The sequence below is a fragment of the Antechinus flavipes genome, chromosome 1, assembly GCF_016432865.1.
Source record: "Antechinus flavipes isolate AdamAnt ecotype Samford, QLD, Australia chromosome 1, AdamAnt_v2, whole genome shotgun sequence".
NCBI lineage: Eukaryota > Metazoa > Chordata > Mammalia > Dasyuromorphia > Dasyuridae > Antechinus > Antechinus flavipes.
Window position 1 is genome coordinate 687,234,010 of NC_067398.1, and position 18,238 is coordinate 687,252,247.

An 18,238-nucleotide genomic window follows, 5' to 3' on the forward strand; every position below is an offset into this window, starting at 1 on the left:
AGCTTTCTTCTAATTACCCAGAATCACTGCTTCTTCAGTCAATCCAAAATTCAGTGCTTGAATTCCAATCAGGAGATTTCCAAGTACGGCAACTGAAATCTTCCCATCCACCAACTCTTCCTGCCAGCATCTTCTCACTTGTTTCCTGCTGTCTTCTCAACTGTCCCTGCTATCTTCTTAACTCCTGCTTCATTATTTCATTGCCTTTAATGGTTCCAATCAGAGCCTTCTGGTAATCAGTGACTCATTTTTTCCCCCACAGGAGATAAAATTTGTGGTATTTTTTTCTGTTACTTATTAAATGAATAGATCATAATTATAATCTTCATAATCTCCAAACAGACATTTGTTTTGATGTTTTGTGAGTTTTATCCCCTAGAACATGAAAAGTAATTACTAATGGGGTAGTGTCAAGATGGCAGAATAATAGGAGAAAGCACAGTGAGTTCTTCTCCCTTTCCCTTTTCAAAAAAGAAAAAAAAAACTTCTTCCAAAAAGATCTAGAAAATACATCTTGATTGGGAAATCCAAGGAAAAAAATCACAGGAAGTCATTTTTCGGAGTCTGAAGACATTGGGCACAGGGTTTAGCTAGAGGTACATCTCAAGGAATATTTCATCATAGGCAGAGGCTATGCACCCAAAATAAGATGAGGTACCAGATCAAGCATGGAGAGACTTAAATTAGTTCAGTGTGTAGGAATAGCTGTCAATCAAAAGCTTTGTTTTTAGTTGCCCAATCCTAGGTCAAAGACCCAGAAAACACTGAGGAGGGGATTTGTACTGAGGTATAGTATTCCAAAATGTGAAATAGTCACATGCCTTAGACTGGGTATCAGGCAAAAAGGAAATTCAGAAACAAGCAGTAAGTATATGGCTTAGATATCAGAAGCTGAACAAAGTCTCCGTTAAAGCCTCCAGCATAGTGTGAAGCCTGCAAAGAAATAACCAAGACAGGACTCTTAGGCAAAAGGGAACCTTTGGAGCTTTCCAGCTAGCAAATAATTGCTGAATACAACAGGAGTCTATTGAAACTCTAAAGGGGAAAGCCCAAAACTTGTTGCTCAGGGCTTGCAGGGCTCAGACCAGGGTAACAGTGATCAATCTTTGCCTTGGATCAAAATATTCTGAGAGCATTGAAAGCTTTCGGGCCACCAGCTCAAACTGTTCCTAAGAGCCTGGAACAGCAGTGCACAGAACCCTAAGAAAGTAACAGCAGAACCAGCTTATAGATTCTCTCAAGAAGTGTGCAAAATATGTTTGATGTATACTGGATTATTGACTAAGGAAGGGAGTGGGGAGGAATAAAGGGAGAACAAATTTGGAACACAAGGTTTTGCAAGGGTGAATGTTGAAAACTATGCATATGTTTTGAAAATAAAAAGCTAAAAAAAAACAAAACAAAACAAGAAATGTGCAGATCCGGGCCCTAACACACACACACATGCCCACATACATACATATATATTATATATAAATATATGAAATAAGAGTATATGGTGGGAGTGGAGAATAGGAAAAGAAATGAGAAATTTGGAAGAAATATGGAAGAAATTGTTGAAAAGGGAATTAGTAGACTGGCACAAGAGTACAAAAACTTGTCTGAGCAACAAACAGACTGAAAATTAAAATAGACCTCAGACACTTACTAGATGTGTGATCCTGGGCAAGTCGCTTAGCCCTCTGCCTCAGTTTCCTCATCTATAAAATGAGCTGGAGAAGAAAATGGCAAAGCACTCCAGGATCTCTACTAAGAAAACCCCAAATAAGGTCACAATTGAAAAACGTACTGAAAGTAATGCCACATTTTGATAGTGCTCAGGTGTGCAACGTACTTTCCTCCCCTAAATTCAGGGAGGTATACAGCAAAACAATTTAAAAATTAGCAGAAATACTGGGAGAGCATATGTAGGAGATGTGTAGAATGCTAAAAATTACATAGATCTAGGGGGGAGGAAGTAGATGTGCATTTCAGGGGGTAAATCTAAATGATGTGAATGTTAATGAGAAATTTGATTGCATTTCCATAATTCAGTGACATCTTCTGAGTCAGTCATCACCCCTTTATCTGTAGGTGCCTGTACAAATGAGAAGCTCGACATTCCTCAGGTGTCTGTAGGTTTTGGGAATATCTGCAGCTTGACGGCTCCTAGGATCAAAGACTTGTTTTATGTGTTTGCCCTAAGGGAAACTTTAGTCTTTCTTGCCACTGAACAGATCAGCAAAAGAGCCTAGCTCAAAGAACGAAATGCTTAAATTGGTTTAAATGCTACTTATGTGTCCCTAGTGACAAGGAGAAATCTCCAGGTCTACCTATTTAAATAACAATAATAATATAAGAGCAAGAGAAGAGAGAGAGCATATTAATGAGAAGCAATCTGGTTTAGTGAATGGAAGTCTAGTCTTAGAAGTTGGCAGACATAAGTCAAGCTGTCCCTCAGAAAGTATTTAGCAGTGAGATCCTGAAAAAGTCATCATCATTTAATCTCTCAGTGTCCCAGAAGAATCTCAAAAAAAGTCCATGTAAACATATATGTAGGTAGGTATATGTTATGTAAATATGTATGTATACTATATTTATTTCATCTTAATCTGCTATTGTCCAGTCATGTCTACTTCTCCATGACTCCATTGGCGATTTCTTGACAGAGATGCTGGAGTGGTTTGCCATTTCTTCTCCAGATAATTTTACAGATGAGGAAACTGAGGCAAGCTAGTAAGTGTCTGAGGTCCATTTTAATTTTCAAGAAGATTGTTGCTTGGGCAAGTTTTTGTACCTTTTGTGCCAACCTCTTAATTCCCTTTCCAATTATTTCTCCCACAATTCTCATTTCTATAACTCTATAACTGTCAGAGATCAGATTTGAACTCAGAAAAATAAGTCTTACCTCTAGGCCTAGAGATCTAACCACTACACCACCAAACTCCCCTCTATAAATACACACATAGATGTATATGTGTATGTGCATGTGTGTGTCCATATATATTTGTATATATACACATACATACATGAGCATATGTGCGTATGTTTGTGTCATTTGTCTTTCATTCTCAGAGAAGACCATGACATCAGGGAGCTGATATCATGACATGGAAGTGAATAGGATTTAAGTGAGGCAGGGCTGTGCAAGGTCACCTGCCTCACTTTCCCCTCCAGAGCCATCTGGATCATGTAGCCAGATAGAGATCAAGAAGACTGGAGATGGCCCTGGATGCAATGGAAGATCTTGGTCTTTTTAAGCTAAGGTCTTCAACAGGTCTCTGTTGAGGCGAAGTAGCAATTGAGGCAAAAAATCTCCTCTTTCACCTAGTCACCTAGTCAAAAAAAAAAAAAAAAAGACAAACCACTCTCCAAATAAACAAATAAATCTGGAAGAGGAAGATCTTAAGGGAATCAGCAGAATTGATTACTATTTACCTTCTGAGTCAATCAGCACCCAAGCAATGACCAAATGGGGTTTGGCTTGGGACCTATTGGTGGCCAATTGAGAATCAGAATGGTTTTAGTTTGACACATGGTTCTTGAGAAAGAATTCACATATTTATACATATATGTATGTATATTGTGCATATGTATATTTTATATATATATATATATGTTTGCATATATACATACCAAAATATACAGACATATAGGTCTGTATCTGATCTGCATTTGATAAATATAGAGAGTTTCTGGAGGCATTGAAAGGCTAGCTCACTTGTCTAGAACACCTAGCCCACAGAGGACAGAGACCTGACAATGAATCCAGACCTTCCTTGTTCCCTGCTCAGCCCTTTATCAACTATGCTGCATTACCTCTCACTGATGGATATACAGATAGACAGAGAGAATCATAGAGAGATAGACAATGTATATAGATGTATAGCTATAGATACATATACATAAGGGTGTATCTATATACACATGTGTATGTATATATGAATCTATTTTCATATGTATGTTCATGTATGTGTATGACTCAGAGAGAGACAAAAACAGACAAAGAAGAGAGAAGAGAAAGAAGAAATAAAGCAGAATTAATCCTGAAATGAGAAGGTTGGGTGAGAAAGTCATTATCCTTGGAAAGATGAGCTATATGGCACTTAAAGCTGGCAGCCATCATTTAATCCACAGGTGATGTTAGATATCATCTGTTCTAGCTCCTTAGCTTATGGATGTGGGAACTGAGAGATGCATAGGTTAAGTGACTTGTTTACAGTCACACTCCAAAGTAGCAACCGAGGCACTTTGACTCCAATTACAACACATTACGTTCTCATTTTCAGAGTCCCTGAAGTTTCCTCACGAGGGAAGGGGGATGAAGGAGACAGGGTGAGAATGGTTTGAGGGTTTGAGATCCAAACCTAAGATTCCATCAGCTGAAGGAACTTTTCTTCCAGAAACTCTCTTCACTAGTAGGGTGAGAAGGATCATCATATTTTTGTTTCTGCCTCTAGCCAAATCCCTGGCACAAAATAAATGCTTATTAATTGATTGATCCATATTTTATAATCTTTTAAAGCCAGAGTTCTTAACCTTTTGAGTATAATGAAACTCTGTTAATGTAGAATGTACAATCCTTCTCATAATAATGTCTTTTGATGTGTTTTTAAAATTGAATAGGAAGGGACAGCTAGGTGGCACAGTAGATAGAGCACCAGCCCTGGTCAGGAGGACCTGAGTTCAAATCTGACCTCAGATACTTAACACTTCCTAGCTTTGTAACCCTGGACAAGTCACTTAACCCCAATTGCCTCAGCAAAAAAAAAAAAAAATTCAAAAGAAACCATTTTACATTGATGAGACCAATTTAAGAAGCCTTGTGTAGCTATCTAGCACTAAGTGGTGAAAATGACTTGGCTATAGTTGCACAATTAATATGTGTCAAAGATAGAATTTGAACCTGGATCTTCTCAGCTCTGTAACTAACTATAACTTCTGGGGTATTTTAGCACTTCTTTTTGTTAACTCCACTCCAGGACTTCTCCCATGATTCCATTTGACAGTTAACCAAATTAAGATAAATCATCATAAAACTGATTTGTTTGAAGTTACTCTGAGTTCTAGTGATCGCTGGTAATAAAATCTTAGAGATATATTCACCTTTCATGCCCCTGGCCATGTGACCTGTTCCCCATTTCACAAAGTTTCCTTTCTGCAAATTCTTATAAATGTCTAACCAGGGACCCTCGGGCTAGCCTCTGGCCCCTTATTGGAAATGCTGCCTTTGTGAATAAATCCCGAGTAAAAAACTAGCTTCAGCTGCCAGTAAATTTTGATCTCCCCTTTCCCCAAATGGCCTTTGCTCACATTTTCCCTCACAGCAAAGTAAATGATGTGAATCCGCTTATCTGCTTTGAAGTGGATTTGATGGGACTGCTCTCCGGTGATTGGTTCAGCCATAACCCTCTTCCAAGCCTGGTCCCTGATCCCAAGTAATGATGTCTGTGTACCCCTATAGAGAAAAGTAACATTCAACTGGGGCTCAGTCATATCTGTTTGATGGTTCTCTTATCCCCACATTTAATAGAGCTACCACAAATCGTGTGTTTCTAATACTTTAATTTTAAGAAGAGAAAGTAGCCAACTGAGAAAACAGTAATACTTATTTTTTCATTTCTTATTTCCTCGTAGTTGGCCATGTAGGATTTCTGGATCATTTTTAAAAATGTATATTAAAATTTTAAGTGAATTCATAGAAGATTCATATCATGTTTTTCAATAATGGAATCTCATTTGTGGATACATATATTTATATATATACATGTATATATACACATATTCATATATATACACACATATATGAATATACATATACAGAGGTGATGGGGAGAGAGACAGAAACAGAGAGAGAACAACCAGGTGGTAAAATAGATAGAGTCATGACCTCAAGTCAGGAATATTCATCTTTTTGAGTTCAAACCCATCCTCAGACACTTACTAGATGTGTGAATCTGGGTGAGTCATTTCATCTTGTTTGCCTAAATTTCTTTTCTAAATGAGCTGGAGAAAAATTTGGCAAACTACAAGAGCTGGATATGACTGAAATGATTGAACAACCAGAAAAATAAAGATATGAAGATATAAGACATACATATCTACCTATACATCTACACACACACACATATATATACATAGAATATTAATCAAAGCTTATTCATTTTCCTGTATAATTAATAAATTTCTTCTCTCCCAAATTCCAAAAAATCACTTGTTTCACGTTCCTGTCTCTCATATCTGTCTTGTTCCAGTCATTTTGGTCCACCAACTGATCCCCAAACTTGAGGTTATGAGATCATAGATTTAGAACTGGATGAGACCTTACCTCAGAGTATATTACTTCCAATTCTAAAGATTAGGAAACTGAGGCACAGAATGTTTAGAGCCTGTATCATTTGGACTGCAGTTTGGAGAAGCCAAGTCTCTCTTCCGCTCCCCTAAATCATACATGATGACTCCCATGATAAATTCTTTAAGTTCACAGTTTCGTTTTTATTTTTCTATTCCCTTAGCACAATTTCTGGTACATAGTAGGTGTTTTTAAAATGCTTGTTTTTAATTGTCTATGTACAGAAAATCGTTAACAGTTTTTTTTGTCCCCAGACCCATTGCCATCACCCTCAAATTGTTTCTTCATTTCAGACCACTTAATCTGTTGCAAGCTAGCTTTAACAGATTTTCTCACTTCCATTCTCTTTCTCCTTCTAATCTATCCTTCATACTCTAGCCAGAATGAGCCTTTTCATAGTTCTGGTCACTTCATTCACTTGCTCAAACATCTTTAGAGGTTCCCTATTGCTTTCAAGGAAAAGTTTAAGCTTCTCATCCTGGTACTTAAAGTGTCCCACACAACCTGACAACCAATCTGTTTTTTTCTAGTTAAGCTCATATTTCTCCCTCCATTCCCCACCATATATTATACAATGAAGTTGAATTAGACTGCTTTTTTATAGAGAACTCACACAGGGCAAATACTCACAAGATGATCAGAAAAAGTTATACAAAGACACTCTCAAGAGCTCTCTTGAGAACTTTAGAATTGATTTATTGCATGTTCGCCTACCATGGTGCGCCCTCATCAGAGAAGGTACTGTGCTCTATGAATTAGGCTTAAAGAAATGCAAAATGCACAAAACTAAAGAAACTATCCCCCAATGTTCTTTTCAAGCTCCTGTGCCCAATCTGTATTGGAGCATTCTGAGCTCGGATTGGTCTGATCAGACACAGTCAGACACTCTATAACTCAACTCTAACACAGTGATATCATTTTGGTCATCTTTGAGAATGGACAGCAATCAACCAACCAATTAAATAGATCTACACATATACACACAGCCATTTAAAGGTGTCTATATTTATACCTACAAATATATAGGCATTTTTGTATATACACAAATACATAAAAATGTGTATATGTATTTATTAATGTACATATATACATGCAAATCGCAAAATTTGAGCATTTGGTTAAGTATGTAAATTTATATGCATATCTATAATTACACAATTATATACATATAAACTATGCAATTATTAATGGTGTTGTACACTACTGTACAATACATGCCTGTGTGTGGAAACATGCATATAGATATACATATATACCGATATGTTTTCCTATTTAAACATGCATATACATGCATACAATTACATGTATATGTATATCCATTTCTTCCCAGTCACATAGCTATTGTGAATGTAGGTAGGTATAATTATAAAATCAATATCAGGTTCTTTTTGTAGAAAGGTTTTAAACAGCTCAAAAATCAAGAAAGGTTGCACATAAAAAGAACATGTGAACTGAGCTTTGATTCTAAGAGGTGGAGATGAATAGAGGGCACAATCTATGCAGGAGGCATAGTTGGTACAAAGACGCATAGACAGAAGATGAAATGTCCTGAACAAAGAACAGCAGGGAGGCCGGTTGGATTTGGGCTGTAGGATACATGAAGGAGAGTAATATGTGCTAAATCAGAAAAGTAGATTGCAGCCAGATTGTGAAGAGTCATGGATGTATGTGTGCATGTGTATGTGTGAAGAGTTTTCAGTGCCAAACAGAAGAAATTACACTTGATTGTTGAAGTTGAAGTCATCACTGGAGCATAGGGATTGGGGAGCTCAGCCTCTTGCTTTAGGAATATTGTTCTAGCAGCCTCTAGCTTTAGGAACACAAGAAGGATGAGGATGGAGAAAAGGCCACTGAGATTAGCAGTGAACAGATCAGATCTTGCAGAATGCAATCTCAGCTGAGTGCCACCCTCTGATGGCAGATTTCAAAGAGGTTGGGAAGTGAATGAGAAGACAAGGAGATAAAGACAACAAAATATAGCTGCTTTATCTGGTCAGGAGCAATAAGCCCTTTGCAGGGAAGGAAACACTTTTTCGAATCCCTGAGCCTCTAGAATGCTGGGGACCCTGGAGGAGGCAAAAGGCCAAATAATAAAATCTGGAAGCTTCCTTCCCAATCCCCAATCAGATTCCATATGACAGAATGAAAAATTCTGTTCCAGGCATAAGAGTACCCCCAGCCCAGATGGGCATTCCACTGCCAGTCAGCACTCCTCCTCGGTCTCCTTCCTCTTCGCGTTCCCAGAATCTCCAAATATTTAAAGGGCACTCTTGACTTTTTATTCCAAGAGCTGAGAAATTCTTCCCTCCTGTCTCAGTCTATAAAATGCCTCTTCCTGCCATGTGATGAGGCCAGACTGCTTTCCTTCTTTGCTTTCTTTTACAGGCAGACCGCAAAGATACTGTGAGTTCTGTTCCAGATCACTGCAATAAAGCAAATATAGCAATCAAGCAAGTCACACAAGTTTTTTGTTTCCCAATGTGTATAAAAATTCTATTTATCCTATACTGTAGTCTATTGAATGTGCAATAGTATTGTGTCTAAAATACAATGAACATATCTTAATGAAAAATACTTTATTGCTTTAAAAATGTTAACCATCGTCAGAGCCTGAACAAAAACTCATTATTTTTTTTTTTCTGGTGCCTTAATGTTGATGGCAGTTAACTGATCAGAATAGTGGTTGCTGAAGGTTGGGGTAGCTATGTGAATTTTTTCAAATAAGACAACAATAAAGTTTGTCACATGGACTGATTCTTTTACTCAAACACTTAAAAGCCATTGTCAAGTTATTTATTGGACTAATTTCAACATTGTTGTATCTCGCAGAATAGGGAGGAGATGGAGAGAGATAGGGGAATGGCCTGTCGCTGGAGCAATGAGAGACTTTTATTGATCAAGTCTGGCTTATATGGGCATGTTTTGTGGCATGTCCAATTTTAATAGTAACATCAAAGATCACTGATCAAAGAGCACCATAACGAATATAATGGTAATGAAATACTTGGAAATAATTCAAGAATTACACCAAAATATGATGCAGAGATATAATGTAAGCACATTCAATTGGGGAAAAATAGTTCCAATAGATTTATATAATTTAGGGTTGCCACAAACCTTCAATTTGTAAAGCAACAATAACCACAAGAAAACCACAATATCTGCAAAACATAATAAAATGAGATGTGCCTGTATTTGGACATAGGACTTTAAGTCTGGAGGTGGGTAAGTGGGGAGAAGGAGGAAAGAGAAGCTGAAATCCCTCCGTTCAATTGTGTGACAAACTTTCTGATCACTGCCCTTTTGATGAAGGACATCCATGTCTCTCCTTGTACTGCCCAAAGGCAACTAGAAGAACTATCTTCTCCTGGTGTTGCTGTTTCTATCTCATATTTTGTTTCTTTTCCCCAAAGTCAAGTGAGGTCAGACTCAGAACCCAAAGCAAGAACCATTTATTAAAGAAGAGGCAAATAACCGGTGGGGACCCGGGAGGCCTTCAGAATCTCTGTGAACTCAATGAAACACTTTTCAAAAGCTCACTTGCAGACTAGGTAAAAGGCTTATTTGTCATTATAGGAGGGGAAAAAAAGGACCAAATCTTGAGTTGACATGGAAGATGGCTTCATGTTCCCCACGAGAGATTTTTCCTTGCTCTAGGGCTACAGGAAACAACTAAATGAACTGGCAAATGATTGGACTGGCACTACTGCTGGGATATTTAATAATAACTGGAATTTATGTAGTGCTTTAGGTTTTGAAAAGCTCTTTCACAGTTTAGTCTCATGATAGCCCAGTGAAATAGAATTATCATACATTTTTACAGATAAGGAAAACAAGGCTCATAGAGGTTAAGGACTTCCTCGGAGTTATCCAACAAGTAAATGTCTGAGAAGGGATCTGAATCCAGACATTGTGATATAATGGACTTCCCCTTACTCTCTAGGTCCTGGGTTCAAATTCCATTGCTGATGTTTAATCTACATGTGACCCTGGGCAAGTCTAAGGGCATAATTTTCCTCATGTAAAGTGAGGAGAGTTTACGAGATGGCCTTTGAGATGCCTTCCAGCTTTAGATCTATGAATCTCATAGTAATAGAACTTGAGTTCAAATCCATCCTCTGACATGTATCATTAACCTCCCTTAGACTCAAGGTTCATTAAGTATAAAATGAAGGCATTGAAATCAGTGGCCTCTAGGGTTCCTTCCTGCTCAAGACTGTCCTCCTATGATCCAAATATTTCTGATTCTAGCACAATCCATTACACTACCCTGTATTCTAGCTTAAGAGCACTAAATAAATGGGACATATTCTTGGATAGAATTGTCATATGATTATTGATGGCAATCAGTGGAGTGAATACTAAGGGAAAGATGGAGCTCCTATTATTTTCTTGTAAATCAACATTATTAGTGTGGGGATGGTCATGGGGGTTTCTCTCAATCTGTGTTTATGGAGCATCCTGGCCCCCAAACCCATATACATTATTAACCAGTTCTAGGGAAGTTGATAACAATGAAAGCTGTATTCATATCACACCTGCTAATGTTCATCGGAATTATAATGGTAGAAATTATTCATTCTATTATGCTAGCTCTCCCTCCACCTCCTCTGGCTTCCCTGATTTCTTTCAAGTGCCAATTCAAAATCAACTCAAAGAAAAAAGAAGAGAGCTTGTTCCTAGCCCTGTTCCTCTCCCTCAGTGCTTGTTTTTCAGATTGGATTCTATTTATACAAGTGATATCATATTGTATCATAATATATAGTATCATGTTGTATCATAGCATATTATATCATATGATATGTAAAATGTGACATGATATATGTGATATCATTCGTAATCTATCATACATAATATTGTGTCATCTACATGTAATATCTCATATAGACATGTAGTGGTATATTTTATACAGAGATATACATGTAATATCTAGGTATGTATATATATACATATAAATAAGACAGCAATACAAATAAGACAGCATACAAATATGTATGTGTATATATATATACACATACATATTTGTATGCTGTCTTATTTGTTAAAATGTGAGGTCCTTAAAGATAGTAATTATATTTTTATCTTTCTTTGTATCATTAGCACTTAGCAAAGTAACTGGCACATAGTAGACACTTAATAAATAAGTTGAACTCAAATCCTATCACTGAGAGATTCATAGATCTAACACTGGCCCTAGAGAATACCCAGTTTTTCATGTCATTCGGTTTGATGTGAGGTATTTTTATTTATTTTTTAGTCCTGAATGAATATTATATCCATGTTTGTCATTTCCCTTGTGAAAATCCCCTCTGTGAATGCTGATGAGTACCTTTTCTGCAATGTAGAGTCTTCGAGTATTGCATGGGGCACTAAATATTTAGACGATTTAAATGATATGATCATACAGATAGGTTGTGTCAGATCTTCAAACTCAGATCTTCTAAGGCTGACTCTCATTCATAGAGCTAGCTGTTCTAGTTACTATTAGAAATACAAAGATAGTCTCTCCCATAAGACTCTGCTCCAGGTGGGAAGGAGGGCTGGAACAAAGTTCCAAAAGAAGAAATAGACTTAGTCCCATTTTCACAATCTAATTTGGGTCTTTGATTACAGCCAATTTACTATAACCCCTCCTTCAGGTATATGGGCAAATCTGACATCAGTAAAACTGGTGCCTGTGCAGATTGTTCAGGAGAAAGAAAATTTCTCGGGGGTCTAAAAACAACATGAGCTTTGTAGACAGCTGCATACATTGCTGCCTATGCAGAAACTTTTTCCCCTGCCTTGGCCCTGTCCGTGGTCTTGAATTATGTCGAACTAATTAGGGACATTCTTTTCTTTGCTCCCTTATGTAGACACTTTTCTTCTGTCGTGTTCTTGGAGCTCCTTGTTGGGAAGTTGAGTAATGATGGCTAATAATGGCTGTACCTGTCACATTAACCCCCACTGCTATGACAGTGCCAGGCTTTCCAGGAACTAATGCAAATTAGATTCCCTTTGCAGGAAGGACCAAGAAGAGGGAATTAGCACATTTCAGGGGAAAGGTCATTCAGAAAAGCAATGTAAAACCCATGGCTTTGTTTGGTCTTCCAGGAAGCAGAAATCTTGAACACGGCCATTCTCACTGGGAAGACAGTGGCTGTGCCTGTTAAGGTGGTATCTGTGGAGGAAGATGGCACTGTGACAGATCTTCTGGAGTCTGTGGAATGTAGATCATCAGATGAAGATGTAATTAAGGTAAGTTGGTATTTCTTTGGTCCCTGTAGAAAACTATTGTCATGTCAACATCTTTGTTCATTGACCAGAAAGGCCTTTGATTCCCATAGGATTTATTTCCAGCCATTTTGGTTATGCTACCATTAAAATCTGGACATTGACTATTAGGCACAAAAAAAGAAAGAAGGGGGGAAGTTTTGGTGGATGGTGTATTCTATCTATTTAAATGTTTTATGTCTCTTTGCTCTTATAAAAATACTTTCCAATGATCTTCATTTTTTAGTATTAGACACAAAGTTGTATTTTTCTAGCTTGGTTATTTCAGAAAACATTATGTAGTGCCTATAAAATCTTTATCTGAAACTCCAACTGACATGCTGAGTGCCCAGAGGTTGGCTACTTGTCCCTTCAAAGTCCAGGGATACCCTTGAGGGACTGAAGTGAGGATGATTTTCTAATTCTCAAGAACCTCAACTGGTATGTTTCCTATTATAGTTTATCACAGGATATCATTTAGTCAGTCAGACTTAGTTAACTTTTAGAAAAAGGAAGTTGTATTTAATGCACTTAGCATAATTGATATAAACATCCCCCCAAAGTCTATGACACATTCTCCCACTAGTACTTGCAAAGTGAAGAAGAAAGTTGTCAGTTTTCAAAAACACATGTTGTAAAGGGCTAACTCAGAGATCTTGAATGTCATTTTGTTGGATTCCTCAAGACGTTCTGCTTAATTATAGTTTAGCTTTTCTCCTTCCTGCTGGGATTTTTGTTGAATCTGCTTTCCTTACCTTGCCAGATAGCCCTTGGCTCCTGATGCAGACATTATCATAAACTGTTCCAAGGATTCAACTAGGATAGTGATGGGAAAATGGGAAATCCCAAATCCTCTTTACTTATGAAGTTCATAAAGTCTTTTTCTGCTCAAGGGTGGGAATAAGAGTTCCTCTTCTCTCCTACAAATAATTCCTTCTCAAGGGGTTGGCTAAAATGCTCTTTTGGCTTGATATTCAGTTGAGTCTCCAATTTAAATCCTCATTTAATTCTAGTGCCTTCCCTCTTATATTTTTTTCCTAGTTATCTTGCATATAGCTTGCTTTGTATATCTTTCTTTGTACATTGTATTTTTCCATTAGATTGTAAGTTTCTTGAGAGTGAGGACTATCTTTTGCCTCTTTTGTTTCCTCAGCACTTATGAAGTCCTACCTCATAGTAGGCACTTGATATTTATTGATTGATTGAATTACAACTAGCTCCCTGATTTTATGTAGTTCAGAGAGTATGGTCCAGTCTCTCAGCCAGTCCAATAATTTTTCTCACACCTAAGGAAGTTTCTCACCTAGTGAAAAACTGAGATATCCTTGACTTGGAAATATATTCTTATATTCACAGAAACAAAAATATTATCCACAACATTAATACCCTCACCATGTGACTTCAGGGGTTTACCGGGGGGTAAGGGTAGAGTTATTAGAATGATAACATTTTAAGTCATTGGTGTGAGATGGCAGCCTAGAAAGCTAATGAAAACTTAGGTTACAAAAAGCAAAACACAGAGTCCAGGAATAAGGCAGTGAAACCCCTAGTATAATTCACCTTCTGTGTTCAGTTCTGAGTATGACATTTCAGAATAAACAATGAGAAGCTGAAGAGTAATCAAAGAAGGCAGAACATTATGGGAATAGTCACAAGTTCATGCCACACAAGGACTGGCTGAATGACATAAGGATGATCAACCTAAAGAAAACTTAAGGAGGAAATAGTTATCTTTAAATATGCAAATATTGAAAAAGGAATAAACTTGTCCTGTTTGATTCTTGGGGCACAATAGAAGCAATATAGGGATATTATGAAAAGCCTGATGTAGGTTCGATATGACAAAAATGTTGATAATAATGAAAATGCCTATGGTAGGTAACTCAATGGATAGGGCCTTAGTCCTGGAGTCAAGAAGACCTAAGTTCAATATGGCTTTAGATACTGGCTGTATGATCCTAGACAAATCAGTTAACCTCTGCCTCAATTTCCTCAACTTCAAAATAGCTATAATAATGGCACCTACCTCAAAGTGTTGTTATAAGGATCAAATAAGATAATATTTGTAAAGTACTTAGCACTGTGCCTGGCACATCATGGGTGTTTAGAAAATTTTTGTTTTCTTCCTTTTTCCTTTCCTTTACCTCCTAACTTCCTTTCTTCCTCTTTTTTTAATATTCTTCCTTCTTTTTTTCATTCTTTCTTTCCTCCCTTTTCCCTATCATTCTCCCTTCCGCCCTCCTTCCTTCCCCTTTCCCCTTCTTCAATCTTTCCTTCTTCCTTGCTTTCCTTCCTTTCTTCCTTCCTTTTCTTTCTCACTCCCTCCTCCCTCTCTTCCTTCAACTTTTCCTTCCTTCTTTCCTTCCTTCCCTCCCTCCCTTTTTCTTTTTCCTTCCTTCCTTCTATCCTTTCTTCCCTCCCTCCCTTTTTATCCATCCTTCCTTCCCATTATCCCAAAATATGGGAGATTAGTCCTCATTGGAAGGTTATAGGAAAACTTTTGTATGGCTACATATTGGAAATGTGGAAATTATTCTTAATCAGGTACAATTTTGACTGGATGACCTCTGACTCCCTTCACCCTGAGATCCTGGGGAGGTCCCTATAAAATAAATTAGGAGTATAATTGCAATGGCTGCTATTACTTTTCTATACCATGGTTTTGTATCTCAAAGTACTATCCAAAATATGGTCTAAAGATCAGGATCATGGAAGCTTATTTTAGAGGTAGCATTAAAGTAGTAGCTGGGGGGCTGGCTTTGGGCTAACAAGCCCTGGGTTCTAGTATAACTGACTGGGTGGACCCAAGCAAGATATCTGACCTCTCTGAATCTGCATCTGCTCATTGTAAAATAAATCACAATAAATGGCTCTTAAGTCATTTTCTGCTCCAAGTGACTGATTCTCAGATCCCTTCAGCCTCTCAGGAACCAAGCAAGCCTCAACAATCTTAAGTTGCAGATGAGTTTCCATTTGGCATTAGTTGGGATAGTAAAAAAAAATCATATGTCCAGATATGGACACCCTTCTCAGTACACCTTAAAAAAGAACATAGTTATTTACAGCTTTGCTTTATAATTCATGTCAGCTTAATAAAGGAAAAAATCTTTTTTTCCCATCTTTTACCAACCCACAGAGTTCTATGTGAGCCAATGATGCCAATTGAGGACCAGTTCCAGCCCTTCATAAAAATGTATTTATTCTTCCTGCCAGCCGTTTCTTTCTCATTTGGGATCAAATGCAAAAATAATCCAAAATAAATTAACACGGGGAATAGATTAAAGGACAGTCCTTTGAGTTTCCTTCATCAAGAGACTATACAATAAACTTTATACAGCTGGAGACCAATGGGTGGGTGAAGGGAAAACACCTTCCCTGAAAGATCAAGTGAAATGATGAATCTGGCTCAGCTTCAGCATCTGAAAGAGGTTTACAACAAGTGCTATTAAATTTGGAAGACAAGCCCTGGAAAATGAGATCCTGGTTCTTTTCCTTCTTTTCCCTCAGGTCTCTTTCCAACTCTAAAACTGGGTTTTTCTAATTCCAAGGCCAAGGAATACAGTTGCCAGGCCCATCCTGTGTCCTTGTTTAACTGAAAATCAGCATAAAACAGGAGAAATAATGCTGAATGGGGTATCAGGGGGTTATAATCTATGATCTATGATCTCATGGTATGGTGCAAAAGAACACCCAACTTGGAGTCGTGGTTACTAAATTCAATTCCCAGCACTTCTACTTACAGTCCAATTCAATAAACATGTATTGAGTACCCACTATATATCAGGAACTGTGCTAAGTACAGGAGATACAATTAATATAAAGAAAGATAGTCTTTGCCCTCAAGGAGTTTACAATTGAATTTTTTTTAACTTGGAAATGGTTGTTATTTATTTTATTTTGTTTTATTTTATTTTTACAAATTTGTCTCACTTCCCTTTATATTTGAGAAATGACCTTTATAAGAGAATATTGCTACAATTGAAATAAAAAAAAAACACATAAGGAGGCTGGAAAAGGAGGGACTGACTAAGGTGGAATAGTATCTCAAGTATCTCAAGAGATATTCAGTGGAGGAGGGATTATAATGCCAGAGAAACTGAGGCAAGATAGAGATTAAAGAGTTTTTAATATTTTATTAATTGTAGAGTATAATTGACTGGACAGGATTCTCATCTCAAAGTATCCAGAGACGAATGTGAGAAACCCAAGTCTTTTTATATGACTTTGAAACAAAGAAAGAAAAGAGTAGGAAGTTTTCAGAACCATTTGGTTCTGTCAGGATGGGGGGAGGCTATAAATTCTTACTAGAAGCCAGAGTCAGGATGTCTGAATAAACAAAAGTAAAGATGTCAATGAGGTATCTGGAATAATCCTTTCTTTTGGAATATTTTAGAGGAGGATAGGGCCATAAATTCTTGAGGGCAGAAGGAGTTAGGAGCCAGGAAGTCTGATCTCCCCCTCATCTTGAGTCTCACATTGACAATTTATAACCTTAGAGCAAATGGCCCTCAGTTTTACAACTAAGGGGATTGAGGCAGAACAATTAAGGAAACTGAGGTAAACCAATTCAGGGAAACTCAGTCAGGACAATTAGGGAAACTAGTGCAGGGAAACTGAGATAGAACAGTTCAAGGAGACTGTGGCATAAGAGGATTAGCCTTATTCTGCTTGGCCTAACAGGGTACAACCAGGAGCAATGGGTATAAGCTGTAGAGGGGCAAATTTATCCCTAATGGGCTATTTTAAGAGGTGATTGGATCCCCTCCTTGAAGGTCTTCAAGAAGAAACCAGATAACTCCTTTCTAGGTGTGTTCCACTAGAGATTCACTTCATATAGGAGTTATACTATGTAGCCCCTAAGATTGCTTGCAATTCTTAAATTTGGTGATTCCCTAAAGGTAAGAGAAACAGAGAAAAGATTATTTTAGTTGCCCAGATTGTAGCCATATTGCCTGGGAAGTTCCAACTGGCTTCAAAGAAAAAGGCCTTCCATATCCACCCTTATTTCATAGAAAACAGGTGTTACCACTAGCTATCTTTAGGGCATAGCAACTATATTATAAACGCAAATGATTCAAGAATCTGGGATTTCTTTGGTGTGGAAACTCCTCTGCTAGGAGTTGTAACTTTGAGAGCCATTGTGTGCTAAAAAATTCCTCATACTACAGGCAATCTAGTACTGAGTCTCTGAATTCAGCAAAGCTGGTCCTTAGAAAAATAGTAGTAGTAATCATAAAATAATAATTGTATTTATGTAGTACTTTAAGGTTTATAAAGCAATTTTTATTTACTATTTCCTTATATTATCCACATTTTACAGGTGAGGAAGTTGAGGCAGAAAGAGCCTAACTGTCTTTAGGGTGACAGTCCTAGGTAGTGTCTGAGATTGGATTTGAACTCAGGTCTTCTTCATTTCCAAGTCTAGCTCTCTATCGATTGCAACACTTTGCTATCAATAACGACTAATATTTATATAGTACTTCAAGATTTGAAGAGCACTTTACAAATATGATTCCATTTTATTCCCATCACAACCTTACAAGGTAGCTGCTATTATTATCCCCATTTTACAGTTGAGGAAAATAAAGCAAACAAAAGTGAGTGACATGCAAGGGTCACACAGTTAAGAAGTATTTGAGGCCATATTTGAACTCA

The 18,238-nt window shown here is 37.4% G+C and overlaps 1 protein-coding gene across 1 annotated transcript in view; it reads left to right on the forward strand.

Moving 5' to 3' along the window:
* The window catches only part of TMEM132D (transmembrane protein 132D), a 932,744-nt gene that overhangs the window by 767,669 nt on the left and 146,837 nt on the right, over positions 1 to 18,238 (forward strand). The window contains exon 5 of the mRNA XM_051972611.1: positions 12,425 to 12,568. Within this exon, the coding sequence (XP_051828571.1) occupies positions 12,425 to 12,568 (144 nt within the window). The remainder of the gene's footprint in view (positions 1 to 12,424; positions 12,569 to 18,238) is intronic.